Source organism: Xiphophorus hellerii, chromosome 22 (assembly GCF_003331165.1).
Source record: "Xiphophorus hellerii strain 12219 chromosome 22, Xiphophorus_hellerii-4.1, whole genome shotgun sequence".
Classification (NCBI taxonomy): Eukaryota; Metazoa; Chordata; class Actinopteri; order Cyprinodontiformes; family Poeciliidae; genus Xiphophorus; species Xiphophorus hellerii.
In genome coordinates this window covers 3,366,762-3,381,114 of record NC_045693.1, presented here as the reverse complement: position 1 = coordinate 3,381,114, position 14,353 = coordinate 3,366,762, and the positions used below count along the sequence as shown (strand labels likewise).

Genomic DNA, 14,353 nt, shown 5'->3' with positions numbered 1-14,353 from the left:
TCCATTGTTTATAGCCTGGGAACATTACTGGGGAGGACTGGGAGTATGGGTACTGGATTTAGTGTGGGTGTGCACATTGAACTTCTGATTTTTTGAATTTTCTCTGAAAAGAAGCTGGCAAATTAATTGCATGCTGTATTAGATTGAAGTTCAGGTGGTTCAGTCACTGGAGGGTTTGTGAATCTGTTAACTGTTGCAAATAAAGCTCGAGCATTGTTAATGTTTTTGCTTATGATATCTGCAAAGAACGTTTCCCTTGCATGTTGTAGTGGTGAGTGATAGCTGCGGAGTCTGTCTTTATAGATTTCATTATAAACATGAAGTTGAGTTTTATGCCATTTATGTTTGTCTCTACAGCAAAGTTGTCTATCCGTTTGTGTATTTCTCCATGGAGACTTGATCCTGCCAGACACAACCTTCACTTTAATGGGGGCAATGGAATCAATGATACCTGAAATTTTAGAATGGAAGTCATTTACCAACTCATCTACATGGCTACAGCTTCAGGGTGAGGAGGAAGAATAGATTTGATTAAATGTTTCTGCTGTGTTGTCTGTGAAAGAACGTTTTGTGATAGTAGTTGTTTAGCTAAGTGGGCTAATGGATAAAGTATTTTCAAAGATAACAGCAAAGTGATCCGACAGGGCGACATCAGGTTCCTTTAGACAGGGGATGAGTTGGAGGTTTGAATTAGGACCGCTGTGTTTTGTATTTCTGTTTTTGGTGAATTTTCTTGTAGTGATCCGGTGTTCTGACTACCTTGTCAGGTTTTCCTACCATAGCATGGATAAATAGCTAAGTCTATCTGTCTGTGCTATACTGCTACCGTCATGTTTACAAACACCGGGTTGTGTTAACGTTAAATACATTTTATAACATTATTTAAGTGACAGGACCGAAGTGGAAGCTTAGGAGTTATGTTTAGCATAGCATTGGAACAATTTGTATACACCAGGGCCGTGCAGAGACCTTTGGAGGGGCCGGGACTCAAAGTTAAAAAGGGGCACGTTGAACAAGACCTTAAAACAATTGTTAAAATTATAATGACAATGACACTTTAACTGCAATTGAGGAAAAATTTCTACTGTACTATCATTATGTTAAATTTGTGGCAACCAGAAGCTACCACTAATTAGTTTTACCAGTTTTTAAATATTTTCTTAAAACTTCTCTTTCGTTCCAGATTTTGACGTTTAAATTGTTTTTAATTATTGAACTTTTTATTTCCTTTGTATCTTTATTAAAAATGTGATGGGTTTTTTGTATTATTTTTAAGTTATTAGGATTTTATTATTTGTTAATTGTATTATGTGACTTCTGTTTCATGATTTTTGTGCACAGCTCTTTGGTCTTGGAGTTAAAGTTCTCTAGAACTAAATCAGGTGTAACTGCATGCTGCATGTTCATTTCTGATGTAAAATAAAGACAAAAACTGAATAACTAAATTATTTCTGGTGTTCCTCTTTGTGTGATTTAAAACTCATGTCACGTTTTATGACTCAGTTCAGGAAAACCATCAACTGAACCATAAATGTAAAGACGATCATACAGGAAATGTTTCTTTTTCATTCATTTATTGATTAATGTTTCATTTCTGAGGTAGAGAAAGCTCAATTAAGGAGGTCAAGGTCAGGTGAGAGAAAACAAAACTATTCATTTATCCTAATTCTACAAACTACAAAGTGATGAAGAAACAACTATAAAATTACATCTGAGGAAATTTGATGAGAATTTTATTTCATGATAGTTTATGTTTTATTTAAGCCCAGTTGTTTGTTTTATCCAATCCATGTATTCACAAACATCTATGATTGTAGATGGTATCAGACATGCAAAGCTTGTTCCACATTCAACAATCACACCATAAATCATCCCGTTGAACACCACTGCTGAACCAGAGTCGCCCTGTAGAAAAATTTATATCAATATATTTATTTATGTTGTAAAACAGAAAGGTTCTAATCACTGCAGAGAGATATTGATGAAAAACTTACAAGACATATATCCTTGTTTTGTGCATCAGTAAGAAATGTTTTCCCACATGTTGGTCTAAAGTGGGTATCCAGAACAACACTCATGTTGACACACTGAAGATGTTTTGGAATACGATTATTGGGGTCTGTAGAGAAACATGAGAATCATAAACATGTTCTTCACTCGACCTTCTCTGTAGTGACAGAGACAAAGATTTTACTCTCATAACTTCAATATTTCTCTCACTTCGCTCATAATTGGGGCCGGTTGTTGTTCCTCCCTCTCCTGCCAGCTGAACTGTATCGCCTCTATAACACAATAAAAATAAAATGTAAAAATACAAGATAACTTTAGAAATTGAATTGTGATAAAGAACAATGACAGAACAAAAAATAAATCCATGAAGGACTTCATCCTCTGACAGGAGTGTCCATGTCCAGTCCTCAGTGACGATGTCCTGCGTCCTTTACATGTGTCTCTGGTCCAACACACTTGAGCTAAATGGGTTCTGGTTCTGCTGTTGGCCTGATTACCTGACTCAGGTGTGCTGAAGCCTCTGCTTCAGCACACCTCTGCTAGAGACTACTCCTCCAGTCTCTACCCGACTGGAGGAGTAGAGACAGAAAACCTGAAGTCATGTCTTTGATCAGAGAAAGACTTACATTTTAGGACGATTCTGGCATCTTGGTAGCCGAGCAGGTGGGATATCTGTTACTGGTCTCTGAAGCTTCAGCAACATGATATCATGCTTTTGGCCCTGGTCAGTATAAATCACAGGATCGTATCGGATTACATGGTTCTGCTGTTTAGCCCTCCTTGGATGAACTTTTAACATTGCTACATTAATCCTGCAGAAAAGGTTAGATTATAATAAACACAAAGAAAACCTGATCATCTGCAGATAAAACTGTCTTAATGTTTCTTTCCTACCACCCTGCCTCCGACTCCCAGCAGTGAGCTGCAGTCAGGATCCACTTAGCGTCGATCAGAGATCCTCCACACAGTCTTATTGTAGTATAATTGCTGCTCTCAATCCGAACATGATAAAGACGCTCCCTGTCATCACAGTCATGGCCTCCAATGATTCTCTTCTGCAGAGAAACATTTGAGTTCACTGAAACACCTGAAGAAGAAAAAGGAGGACTTTACTTAGAAATCAGGTGCAAACATGGCCGCTGGAACAGAAAAAGAATAAACAGTTAAAGATTAAAAAGCATCACAGTCTATATGCAAAGAAGTTTCAGTCTGAAACAGAATCAGAGGGAAATGTCTCCAGTGTCTCCAGCTTGTCCGACTCACCCAGCCCCAGCAGCAGCAGAACCTTCAGCAGAGCCATTGCTGGTCCAGCTTCCTGTGAATGTCTGCAGTCCTGCAGCAGCTTTTAAACTCTGCTCACAACTTCCTGTAGGAAGCCACCAATCACAAGACAGACACTGATCTGTCCAATCATTTACATAAAATACAGAAGGAGGTAATCATAAGAAATAATAGTATAATGAATAGGAGAGACGAAATATGGATTAACAGGTTGAGGATTGGGCATACTAGTTTAAATAGTGGTTTAAAAATAATAGGGAAACATCCATCAGATGATTGCTCTTATTGCAGGAAAACAGAAGGAGTAGAACATGTGTTGATTTATTGTAGAAAATATATAAAAAAGAGGAAAGAATTGGAAAGGGTAATGGGGAGTTCAGTAATTATGGCTAATTTATTAGGAAAGCATCAATCACATGATATAATTCAAGCACTTATTAAATATTTAAAAGATACAAAATTAGCTGAGAGGATTTAGTATGTATGTGTGTGTGAGTGTATAAGTATGTATGTAATTTAGTTATTTTAAGATTTGAAGATATATAGGATAAATAAATTTCTGAATTACATCTCCGTCCAGTTGATGGCGGTAATACACAAAGTTGTAAGCTGTTTGGTTGCCATAAACGATGGAGTTTGGCTTGAATGACGTCTGTGTTAATTGTCTTCAGAAAGGGTAAGAGAAACGTGTCCAGATGTTCATATATCTGCAGGAGGTTTTCTACTGCTGAGATGATGCAAACTGAGTGGATCTCAGATCCTTTCAGCAGGTCAAAGCAATAAAAAACAACTGTAATCTGATCTGACAGTAGACATGCAGTGACTTAAGCTTCCTGAACTTACACATTTTGTCTGACAAAATCTCACAAGGTCTAAGTTCACTCTGTGACCCAAATGCAACATGCAGGAGACGTAAAAGTTCTGTTGTAAATTTAATTAAAAATCAAACTTACAAAAAACATAGTCCAAGGTGATTACATTGTCACTGTAGTGACCACTATGCATGAAAGGGTTAAAAATACCCCATCTGTTTTATGTGGCTCAAAGTTCGTTTGGTGTAAAGTGGAGCTAAAGTGCTAACAAACATAAAGTTAAGGACAAACATAAATACAAAGAGATAGAAAAAAAGCCCTGATGTTACATTGTGAAAAACAAAAAGACTAATGGAACTAAAATGTCCTTCGTAAAAGAAACTATGAATCTTATGATTTTATAGACAAGAATTGTTACAAGAAATTCAGAAGGAAAACTTTGTTATGGACAAAAGGACTCTTTGTCTTTTCGCTATCTGTTTTATCTGCTCACACGCACACGGCTGCACGCTGACATAACCATATTTAAGACTGGTTACAGTCACACAAAAACAAAAACTGATTAAGGCAGGCCAACACTTTAGAGAGGTAGCAGAATGAGGAGAAATTAAAAGCAGAACTCGTACAATCTTTGCTTCACTCGGTGTCACCCCTAAGGTGAGCTGAGTGGAGCCCAGCCCTGGAGGGTGAATGTCACTCTGTATCTGTTCCATTTGTATGACCTGTAACATCTCATAATTTTCTGCATTAAACCTGTTTTATATTTAACCAAATCTCATTATTTCTCAAGGTAAAAACACTGGGGTGTTAGTCAGGTCCTAAAACTGGTAAACAGACCTGGTTGGTGCACAAAAGGGAAAATAGGTGAACTACAACAACTCTGACATAATTTTTTCCCCCTTTACCTTGAGAAGAAAACATTTGTTTAAAAATCATGATGAAATCTCTAAAGAAAAGGAGAAACAAATAGCTTCCTATTCCACTCCCACAAAAGAATTTGATATTAATTTAATAATTATAATAATATAATAATAATTATCTACAAGAGTGAGTGAGTTGAAATCATCAATCCCATTTATTAAGACCAAAATGCAGCGCTGGTCCATCGCCATGTTTCCTTACAGCTCAACACATCAAAATAGTGTCTAACAACAGTTTCTGATTCATTTTGTAGTTTTTTATCTAAGCTGCGCCCTAAAGAGGGCGTTCCCAAATGTGCCATTTTCTTTATCCTTATGTATGTGTGTGTGTGTTTACATGAGCATGCAAGATATATATTTCATAGAGGAATATACATAATTATTTATTCCTAACTGCCCCCCTGATGTGGTGGCACAGATACCACCCCACCATTTCCACAGAGTGTGGTGCATGTGGATCCTAAGCAAAAATATGGTGGACCGTTCTTTCAAGCTGTCACATGGTCCCGTGGCCCCACACACAGAACGTCATGTCTCCAGCAATGGCCCCCAACCCTCAGTGTTGCAAAATCCCCTGGACACGTCCCACAAAGCTAAGCTAATGGGAAACTAAGATTGAAGTAATTAAACATGATAAAAACATGGCTGAAACCAAAGAGTTTGGAGCTGCATGACCACGTGCCTTCCGCTTTATAAATCTAGTCATTTATAAATTTCTGCCTCATCTATGCACATTCACAAAATGACGAAAATTGTAAAAATATTTAAACTTTGTTTTTAATTTACTAACTTTTCTCGGCAGGTGATCGAAAACAGACCAGAAAGTGACCCCTGAAATGCGCCATGTTGCCAATTAACACAGTTACACAAGATCTGCAATGTCGAGACGTTCATTGTTTTTGGATAAGTGCCATAAAGAGTGAGGATGATAAACAGTAACCTCTGTTCTCGTAGCTTTATCAAGACCAAATTAAAGACAGAGAACTTCCAAAAGAAAATAATACAGGAAAATCCATCAAGATAGAAGATCATGGAGATGGTTCCAACTCCTTAGTGTCTGAAGACAGCAAGAAGGTTGAAGAGGACGATGATGTGAATCACCCCGTCTCTGAGATGAAACACTTGTCAGACTCTGGAATGAAAACTGAGGACATGGACAATGACTGGAAAGAGAGCAGAGCGCCTGAGTCAGATGGAAACCTAATTAACAAACAAGATTCAGAAATAGTCTCCAAGCTTGCTGGATACTATAAAATGTTTTACAGAGAGGAAAAATGTTGACTCAAGAAGGAAGGCCCAAACAGGAGGGATGTTTAACTGTGGAGGCTGTGGCAGAACATTTCTTAAAATAAGAAGTTATGAGAATCCACACAGGACAGGAACCTTTATGATGTGATCTCTGTGGACACAGATTTAGCCAGAAATCATCTTTAAACACAGACATGAGAATCCACAGAGGACAGTAAATAACTTTACAACGTTATAATGACTCGCACTGCACAGCTGTAGTTGGTTGTGAAATATTTATGTTGTCATTCAAGGGAGCAGCCTTCACTTTTAATCCTAGATATTTTGTATAAGTTACAGATTTGTTTAGTTATATAACTGGTAGTTTATTAGGCAGGTATTTTTCACCATATTTTATAATGTTATAATGCAATGTTTTTGTGTGATGCCCATGGCGTCAACGCCACCATTAATAACATTACTATGGAGTAGACCTGGGAGGTAAACCAAAAATTAACCAACAACAAAATTTATGACGGACAGCATCATTTTGCCCATGTCAATATTTTTGGTGTTTTTAAAAAAAAAAAAAAAAAAGTAAAATCGTTCTTGTCTTAATTTGGCTGTGAATAGGTTGGCTATGCTCATGTTCATGTCTACAATGCTGTGCTATGTGTACAGTCTGTTATCACAACCATTCTGTAGCAAGAAGTGAAAGAGATGGAGAGGTTGAGAAAATGGCGGAAATTTCACATGTGAAGCAGCAGTAGATCTGGTCAAGCTGATGTTGCACATCTCTCCTCATCAAGGAGAGATTATGGTGATATTTGATGTGAGTTTGTATTTGGAAAAGTAGGCACACAGGGTTTCAGCAATGACATTAGCGTAAAGATATTTTACATGTCTAAACTTGATTAGTTGTTATTTGTTCAATAACTCTTAACTAAAAGTACACATTTCCTTCATTTATTTGCAGACACTTTAGTTTTAAAGTGAAAGTAGAAATAAAATTTAAAGCTGCAATCAAAGGCTAAAAGTAAGATACCAAACAGCATTTTTGAATGTGATGTCACAAATTGACAATGTGAGTTATAGTCTGTCATAACACAAAATGTGTTGCAGCTGTGAGATTGTGTGTGGAAGTTATTCCACCTTGATGTTTTATGACAACTGGTCAGATTTGGTGGATTGGTCACGCCCACATGCTTTGATGCAGATAAAAGCTGTTGATAACTTTGCCTCAAGACTCCTGTGCTATTCTGAGGTCTGTATGTGACAAGTTGCAAGAGTTTGTTGAGATACAACATGTGTAAAAGAGACAAAAGGGTCGACTTCCTGCTGGGTTTGTGTCATGGCTTCAAGAAGCCTTTTTGAAGAGCCTGAAAAGTTAGACGTAGGCTGAATCTTATAATTCTGGGTCAAAGCATGACTTGGGGCTGATTTTTAAAAAATATAAAATATGAAAATATTCCAGTTGGTGCTGTGGATAAATTGGGCCACATGTCAAGCAGTGCTCCCTGATAAAGCACAAAACAATCTGGTGCAGATCCAATGCTGTGTCCAGGAGACATAGCTGTTGGAATAATGTAAGCAGCACAGTGGAGTCAATGTCAGTATCGTCAGTGGTCATTCATATCCAATATGGTGCAAATCCGATGACACGTGTGATTTAGAGCCAAATGGAAGCAAAGAGCGAGACATTTTCCCTTAGGCTACACCAATATACTATGAGGTCTTAGCGTTATGTTGTTATATTTTCATCAGACACAGGTTTAAATCTGTATGAATCAAAATTTGAAAGAAGACATCCAGATTGTTTTACACAGTTTTTATAAAAATCTCCCTTGAAATTGCATGGTTACTTACAGTAACATCAAACGTTTTAGGCATAAAGATCCATTATTGCAAAGAAATGCAAATTTTTTTTGGTTGTGATAGCTTGGAGCTTCCAGTCATTTAACAATTACCAGTACAATCCCAGTAAATGTATTTTTCAGGTTCTGTAATATGAAACAAACAGCTGACAGTCAGAGAGAGGTCAATGTTTATTCACTTGCTTTGCTGCTTTTTGACCTGGAGACCGATTGTGTGTAGGTCGTCTCCTGTGACTGCCTGCTGCCAGGCAGACTCCTGGTCTGTTTTATCCAGGAGTTTAGATCCTCATATCGAACATCAGTTCTTCTGACTCCCTTTTCTAGACAGTAGTCCTTAGTAGTGTGAGTATGTGGGAAATTAGAAGGGAAAACGAAAATATAAAACACTCATGGATACCAAACGGTGACTTAAAGAGCATATTGATGAATTATTTGTTCACAAATATTGTCTATAATGAGAACTGCATAGTACCACACCTGTTTGGGGCTTTTTTGGAGATAGATGTCTGATCTTAAGAAACCTGGAAGAAATTATAGAGGGGTCAGAATAATTGTTGCATTTTATGATAGGAGACAAGAACCAGCTTCTGCGTTAGGAGTGAGAGGCTCTGTGGGTTGCAGACTTTTTTGGAGCCCAAACTACAAAAATATTTTTACACTTAAAAAGTTCAAGTACTACATCTGCAAAGTATTTACAGCAACCCATTGTTTTCTTACTCTGCTAATTATATTAAATTAATCTTTTATTAATTGATTATTGTTATTTTGCACATTTGTTGACAGTTTTTCTTCTTTCTTCCAATAAAGGATTCAGCTAATTTTTTATTCATTCTTGTCATTACAAAATGGAGACTGGTACATTTTGACGACACCCAGGGTAAATGCAAAGGCTCTGTGACATGCGTAAGTATTCCTACAATAGAAATTAGCATTTTAATTTTACCAGATTCTCTTTTATGAGGTGAAAAAAAAACATTTGACACAGTTTTGGACACATATGGCTAAATTGTGCCAAAATCCCAGCTACGCCTGACATCTTACTATAAAACCTGTGTGGAGCAAATGCTTCAACTGATTCAGTCCCACTTTGCTGCAGTTATTTTCAAGGTGTGATTTTTTAAAATCTGAGGATATTCCTGGGTCCTCTCAGTAGAATTCATTGGATTTTGAACTGTTGATTAAGGGGAAAATAGATGAGGGGTGCGTTTGGTAGGTTTTTTGTTTGTTTTAGCATAATTTTTTTTAATAATGTTGTATTTGTGTGCAGAGTTTTTAGGAAAGAGATTAATTGCAGTGCTGGGAATAGTTTATGGATACATAAACTCACATTCTCATACTCACCACATGAAGATTTTGATCAGGGAGCCAAGCAAAATAACTCCTAATGCTGACACAAGTGAAGTCTTAACTGGAGTACTCAATATTCCTGGGAATATAAGATGTGGAAAAAAACCCGAAGATATGTCAGATATTTTTAGAGTTGATATATTTCATACCCCATCACTTTATAGCCACAGACTTATAAAATAAAGTAGCGCATGACTGGAAAAATTGAGGAAAGAAAGTTTTTCTGTGAAATAGCAGAATACCTCTTCTTTCAGAAAGTCCATCAACCTGCAGGTTCCCTGAAAGGAAAAACAAACAAAGATTGAATCAGTCAGACTGTTTAAATCTGCTTTTTCTGTAGCATTGAGGCACATTAACCACATTCCATGTTTCTCTGATTACCTTTTCGTTGACCAGTCAGATGAACCTTTGGAGATGTCTGATTACCAAGATCGTTGGTGGCCACACAGTGATAAATCCCCTCCTCAGTGATATTGAGTCCATAAACGTCTCCTTCGGTTACTTGCATGGTTCCATTTGTGCTGTTCCTGAACCAGGTGAAAAGGCTGATGGGAGGTTTGGCTCTGCTGGAGCACGTCATGTTCACCCAACCATCTTCTGACAAACTGATGGAAGCTGAAGTGTTTTTGGGAGCATCTGTGGAAAATGTGACACACGTTCAGTTTACTGATGAGAACCAGCTGATGTTCTGACCGGGTCACTTACAGGAAACGCTGAGGGTCACTTCTGCCTTTGCAAACTTGTATTTTTCTCCATCCACAGGATATCTGACAAAGCAGGTGATGTTGAATCCATCATGTGTGTCTGACAGCGTGATGTTCTTCTGGATTTTAGCTGTAAATGTTCCGTCCGTGTTCTTCTCTGTCAGCCTGCTGTGGTCCGGTTTGAGGTTCCAGGTGAGTTTAGGAGGTGATTGTGGACAGGGAGTGAGAGCTGAACACGTTATAATGACAGAGTTCTTCTCCTTCATGTCACCTGAGATTTCAATCCTGGGTCTCCAAGCAGAATCTGTATTTTCACATCACACACACACACACACATATTTCTCAAAGTGAGATACAGGAGTTTTACTCAACATGTGGAGCACAAAAATGGAGGATGATGAAAAATGAAGTTAATTTAAAATAAATAAACTTTCATTTTTCGATAAAAAGCTTTGGTGCTAAGATGAGGTGGATTGTTTGACCATATCAAAATTTGTTTATTTTGTACAATGGCGTCTGTTATAGACAGAAAGAAAATTAGTCAATTTAAAATTTCCTTTAAAATTTTTAAACATTTTTAAAATAATTTTTTTCTTAATTAATTAAAAAAACATTTTTTAAATTAATCTCAAACATCTCCTAGAAAAAACATCTGAGTTTCTAAAGGTGACGGTTTTTTTTTTATGAAACTCAGAAAATTTTAAAAAGTCAAAGAGTTTTAACTTTCAAAACTCAAAAGAAATTTCCAAGTTAGATATTAATCTGAAAATGTATGGGTTTTTTGGTGGAAATGTATTTCCTTCTATAATGGCTCTAATACGAAGTTGTAATTTCACAAAACTGCAACGGAAACACTTTTTTCGCACCACATGACCAACAATGTTGCCTCTGGCACAAGTCACAAATTAGAATACGACAGGAAGTAGTAGAAAGGTGATGGCGCAGCAAGATTTTTTATGAAATATCGCGGGAACAAACTTATTCACGTTTGATTTAAATTTAATTTCTTATTTGATAAAAACACTGCAGAATACTGACAAAATGTTGCGCATATTTGTAATGGAAACTCCTTAAGACTTAGTAATGGAGTTTGTTGTTTTACACCAAAGATGCTTCATAATTAATTTTGTCTCCAACATTAATATTAGAGACAAATAAAAACAAAATGCTCTCACCTCTAACGTTTACATTAACAGCCTTACAAAGAGCGCTTATTTTGAACGGCCCGTTCTCAATCCTGAAGAAGTATTTGTCTGCTTGCTCTGAGTTTATGTTATAAAACACAGTGGTGCAGTTCTTCTCCCTCAGGTTTCCAGTAATGTTCATGTCATATTTGTTTTTCAGCTGACTGCTGTTGTAAACCACGTTTTTTGGACTATTGAGAATCGGGGCTCCAGGTTTTAACCAAACTCCAAATGTTTTTTTCTGAGGATCGAACTTATGCTGTGGTTTCACTGTAAAGCTACAAGGGATTTGCAAACAGGCTCCACTCAGTCCCTCGATCTCTCTCGGTGCAGTAAAGATGAGGCCTTTGTCTTCTTCACATCCAGTCGGTCTTCCTGTAAAAGCAACGTAAATATGAGGACAACACAGAGCAAAATGTGCATGAAGAAAAACATTCCTGATCCATAAACTCCATCAGAGCTGCAGAGTCTTTGGAACAGGATCCGTTACTTGATGGTTCAACGTGAGAAAACAAACAGCTCACCTGAAAGAAAGGAGACACTTAATAACAAATTGACTGTCAGCACTGTCAGCATGCCTTCAGACAGGGCGGCCATCACATTTCTACGTCCCTCCATCAGCTCACAGAGACAACATGAAGGAAAAGTTAGAGTTCAGCTTAAATAACGGAAGATAATTAATTAAAATGTCAAATTACATCAGAGAAATACAGTAGAGTGCTAGGGCCAAAAACGGGAGTAAATGTCCACCACAACTGAGATTAAAATTTCCACCACAACTGAGATTAAAATTTCCACCACAACTGAGATTAAAATTTCCACCACAACTGAGATTAATCTCAGAAATTTTCTAGAAAAAAATTGGAAATTTCTGAGTTTCAAAAGTCAAAAAGTTTTGACTTTTGGAAATTTTGTTTGAAAAGTCAAAGTTTTCATCTTTTCAAACTATGATTTTTTCCCCAGAAAGTTTTTAGATCAATCTACAAATTTGAGGGTTTTTTGTAGAATTTCTTTGACATTTCAAACCCAGAGATTATTATTAATTACTTATTAAAAATTTTTTAGAACATTTTTTGAGATGTTTTTTTTTTTTTTTTTTTTAAAGAAAATCAACTTTTTTCTGGCCCTAATACACCATAGTAGAGAAATGTCACATTTAAATTTCCTAACTAAAATGTATGAAAGAAAGAAAAATAAAAACATCAAAGTTCTGGCATTAATAATAAATTAACAAACTTAGTAGAATAACAATTAATCTTACTAAGACTACGATCTTCATCTGCTCATCAGCAAACCAAACTCACAACTACTCTGGTTAAAAGAGCTTCACTTCCTGCTTGGTTTGTTCAAAACAGGAAGTCATTGTTCTGCCGGATCTTGAGTTTGTCCAGGTGTTCGTCTCCAGTCCAGTAGATCAACTTCATAACAGGCACATTAAGGCTCACAGTATTTATTCTAACAAGAGAAAATTCAGATTGGTGGTTAACATCAGTCCAGCAGCTTCTGCCCACAGTTACAAACAGCAACACAACTGAATTTGATCGTATTGCATCTGACATGAATGTAAATCATTAATTCACATAACTAATCTGATCTTTGACATAAATATCAGTTGCTATATGTTTTTGTACAGGAAATATAATCACACATTTAACAGTCAAAGACCATCACACAATTTGTAACTTAAACATTACTTTGCATCAAAAATTAAAACATACCTAATAAGAGAAAAAGTGAAGTTTAAGGTCAGTCCAGCAGCTCCCGCCCCTACACAATAAATAAAAATAGAATCAATAACCCCAGACAGCTATACTGCATATCAATGGTTATGTTAGCTAGTTAGCAGCTAGCTGGTGTAAAATTAAACACAGCTAAAATGCACAACATTAACATCCATAAGTTTTTGCAAACATGGCAAAAACTAAAAATGAAACCCTGCATCTAATTAACTCTGTCTAAAATATATGTTAAAATATAATATTCGTAAAGAAAACACCGAGCTGGTCCTAATACAAACCACAGCTGGAGATGGTAACAGAAAAGGGGAATGAGCTGACGGTTGGTGGTTGCTACGGTAACCAGCAATCTCGAGCAAAACATAACATAACCATAAATGTCAGGAGAAAATAGCTTTTTAACGAACCAAAATTAATTTGAACCATTTTTGACAAACTCCAGATCTATAACAATGTTTAAATAAAACCCAGTTACACTTTCCACTCCTGGATTTTGTCAAAATTACAAAACAAACACGATGCAATAATAAAACATATAGAGCATTTATAATGTGCAGCTTCTTTTTTTTCTTTTTCTTTTTACAATGTGCAGCTTAATTTCCAGCTGTTGTAAAAGATGACGTGTATGACGTCCTAAATAAGCATTTAAAAAAGGAAGTAAATTTCCGCTAAATAACTACAGCCTCATAAATTTTCTGGAAAAAATTTGGAAATTTCTGAGTTTCAAAAGGTGAACATTTTCGACTTTTGGGGTTTCAAATGTTGAAAATGGCTTAAGTCCCATAATGCCAGGATATGTTTTTAAACTGTCTCATTTTTGCATCTTAAAACACTTTGGCCCAACCGGTTAGTCTCCTTGTGTTGATGCTGGGCCTCCGCAAATATGAGCTTTTCACAGCATTAAAGTTCATCACATTTTAAAACATCAGAAATTAGGAAACACATTTGACCACAGGATTCTTTTACATCATGAATGATTTTTTATCTCTATGTCCGAAGCTTTCAATTAGAAACGAACATGGATCCATTGCAAAGACAGAGCACAGTTAAATGAACTGAAATAAAATCTTTAAACAACAAAATATAACCGGGGGGAATAGCAAGTTTTTTCCTTTGCTTTATTTTGATTCTCAAACCATGTGACGATCCACTTCCTGGATTAGTCACGTGGTTCGGCCCGTTTAGGGGGCTTCATACGTCACCACGCGCTCCATCAACCCGCCTCCACGCGCGCTTCATCCAAATCTAAAAATCTGCC

The 14,353-nt window shown here is 36.6% G+C and overlaps 2 protein-coding genes across 3 annotated transcripts; both read right to left on the bottom strand.

The window, feature by feature from the left end:
* Positions 1-1,578: 1,578 nt before the first annotated feature.
* On the bottom strand, positions 1,579-4,225 carry LOC116712845 (trypsin II-P29-like). Its single transcript, XM_032552686.1, has 6 exons — positions 3,274-4,225; positions 2,905-3,097; positions 2,637-2,822; positions 2,221-2,282; positions 1,995-2,119; positions 1,579-1,905 (listed from the first exon to the last, which is right to left on the bottom strand). The coding sequence occupies exons 1-6, from the start codon at positions 3,308-3,310 to the stop codon at positions 1,756-1,758; spliced, it is 753 nt and encodes a 250-aa protein (XP_032408577.1). The 5' UTR covers positions 3,311-4,225; the 3' UTR covers positions 1,579-1,755.
* Positions 4,226-5,159: 934 nt separating this feature from the next.
* LOC116712616 (sialic acid-binding Ig-like lectin 7) lies at positions 5,160-13,545 on the bottom strand. 2 transcript variants are annotated; one of them, XM_032552419.1, is made up of 11 exons: positions 13,377-13,545; positions 13,078-13,126; positions 12,621-12,814; positions 11,884-11,980; positions 11,351-11,734; positions 10,177-10,479; positions 9,853-10,107; positions 9,714-9,749; positions 9,466-9,550; positions 8,602-8,645; positions 5,160-8,457 (listed from the first exon to the last, which is right to left on the bottom strand). In XM_032552419.1, exons 3-11 carry the CDS (start codon positions 12,636-12,638, stop codon positions 8,423-8,425), a joined length of 1,257 nt encoding a protein of 418 aa, XP_032408310.1. In that variant the 5' UTR covers positions 12,639-12,814; positions 13,078-13,126; positions 13,377-13,545; the 3' UTR covers positions 5,160-8,422. The 2 variants fall into 2 exon arrangements, with proteins under 2 accessions (XP_032408310.1, XP_032408311.1); XM_032552420.1 differs by having other exon boundaries at positions 13,078-13,545.
* Positions 13,546-14,353: the final 808 nt, after the last annotated feature.

Excerpts from the sequence above, each read along its gene's own strand:
- LOC116712616 (XM_032552420.1), bottom strand. Across the intron at positions 10,108-10,176 it reads AGTGACCCTCAGCGTTTCCT|ATGCTCCCAAAAACACTTCA; the intron begins GTAAGTGACCCG and ends CATTTTCCACAG. Across the intron at positions 8,646-9,465 it reads CTGATCAAAATCTTCATGTG|GTTTCTTAAGATCAGACATC; the intron begins GTGAGTATGAGA and ends AATTTCTTCCAG.
- LOC116712845 (XM_032552686.1), bottom strand. The coding sequence starts at position 3,310 with ATGGCTCTGCTGAAGGTTCTGCTGCTGCTGGGGCTGG. Across the intron at positions 3,098-3,273 it reads TCTGCTGCTGCTGGGGCTGG|GTGTTTCAGTGAACTCAAAT; the intron begins GTGAGTCGGACA and ends TTTCTTCTTCAG. Across the intron at positions 2,283-2,636 it reads TGCCAGAATCGTCCTAAAAT|AGGCGATACAGTTCAGCTGG; the intron begins GTAAGTCTTTCT and ends ATTGTGTTATAG.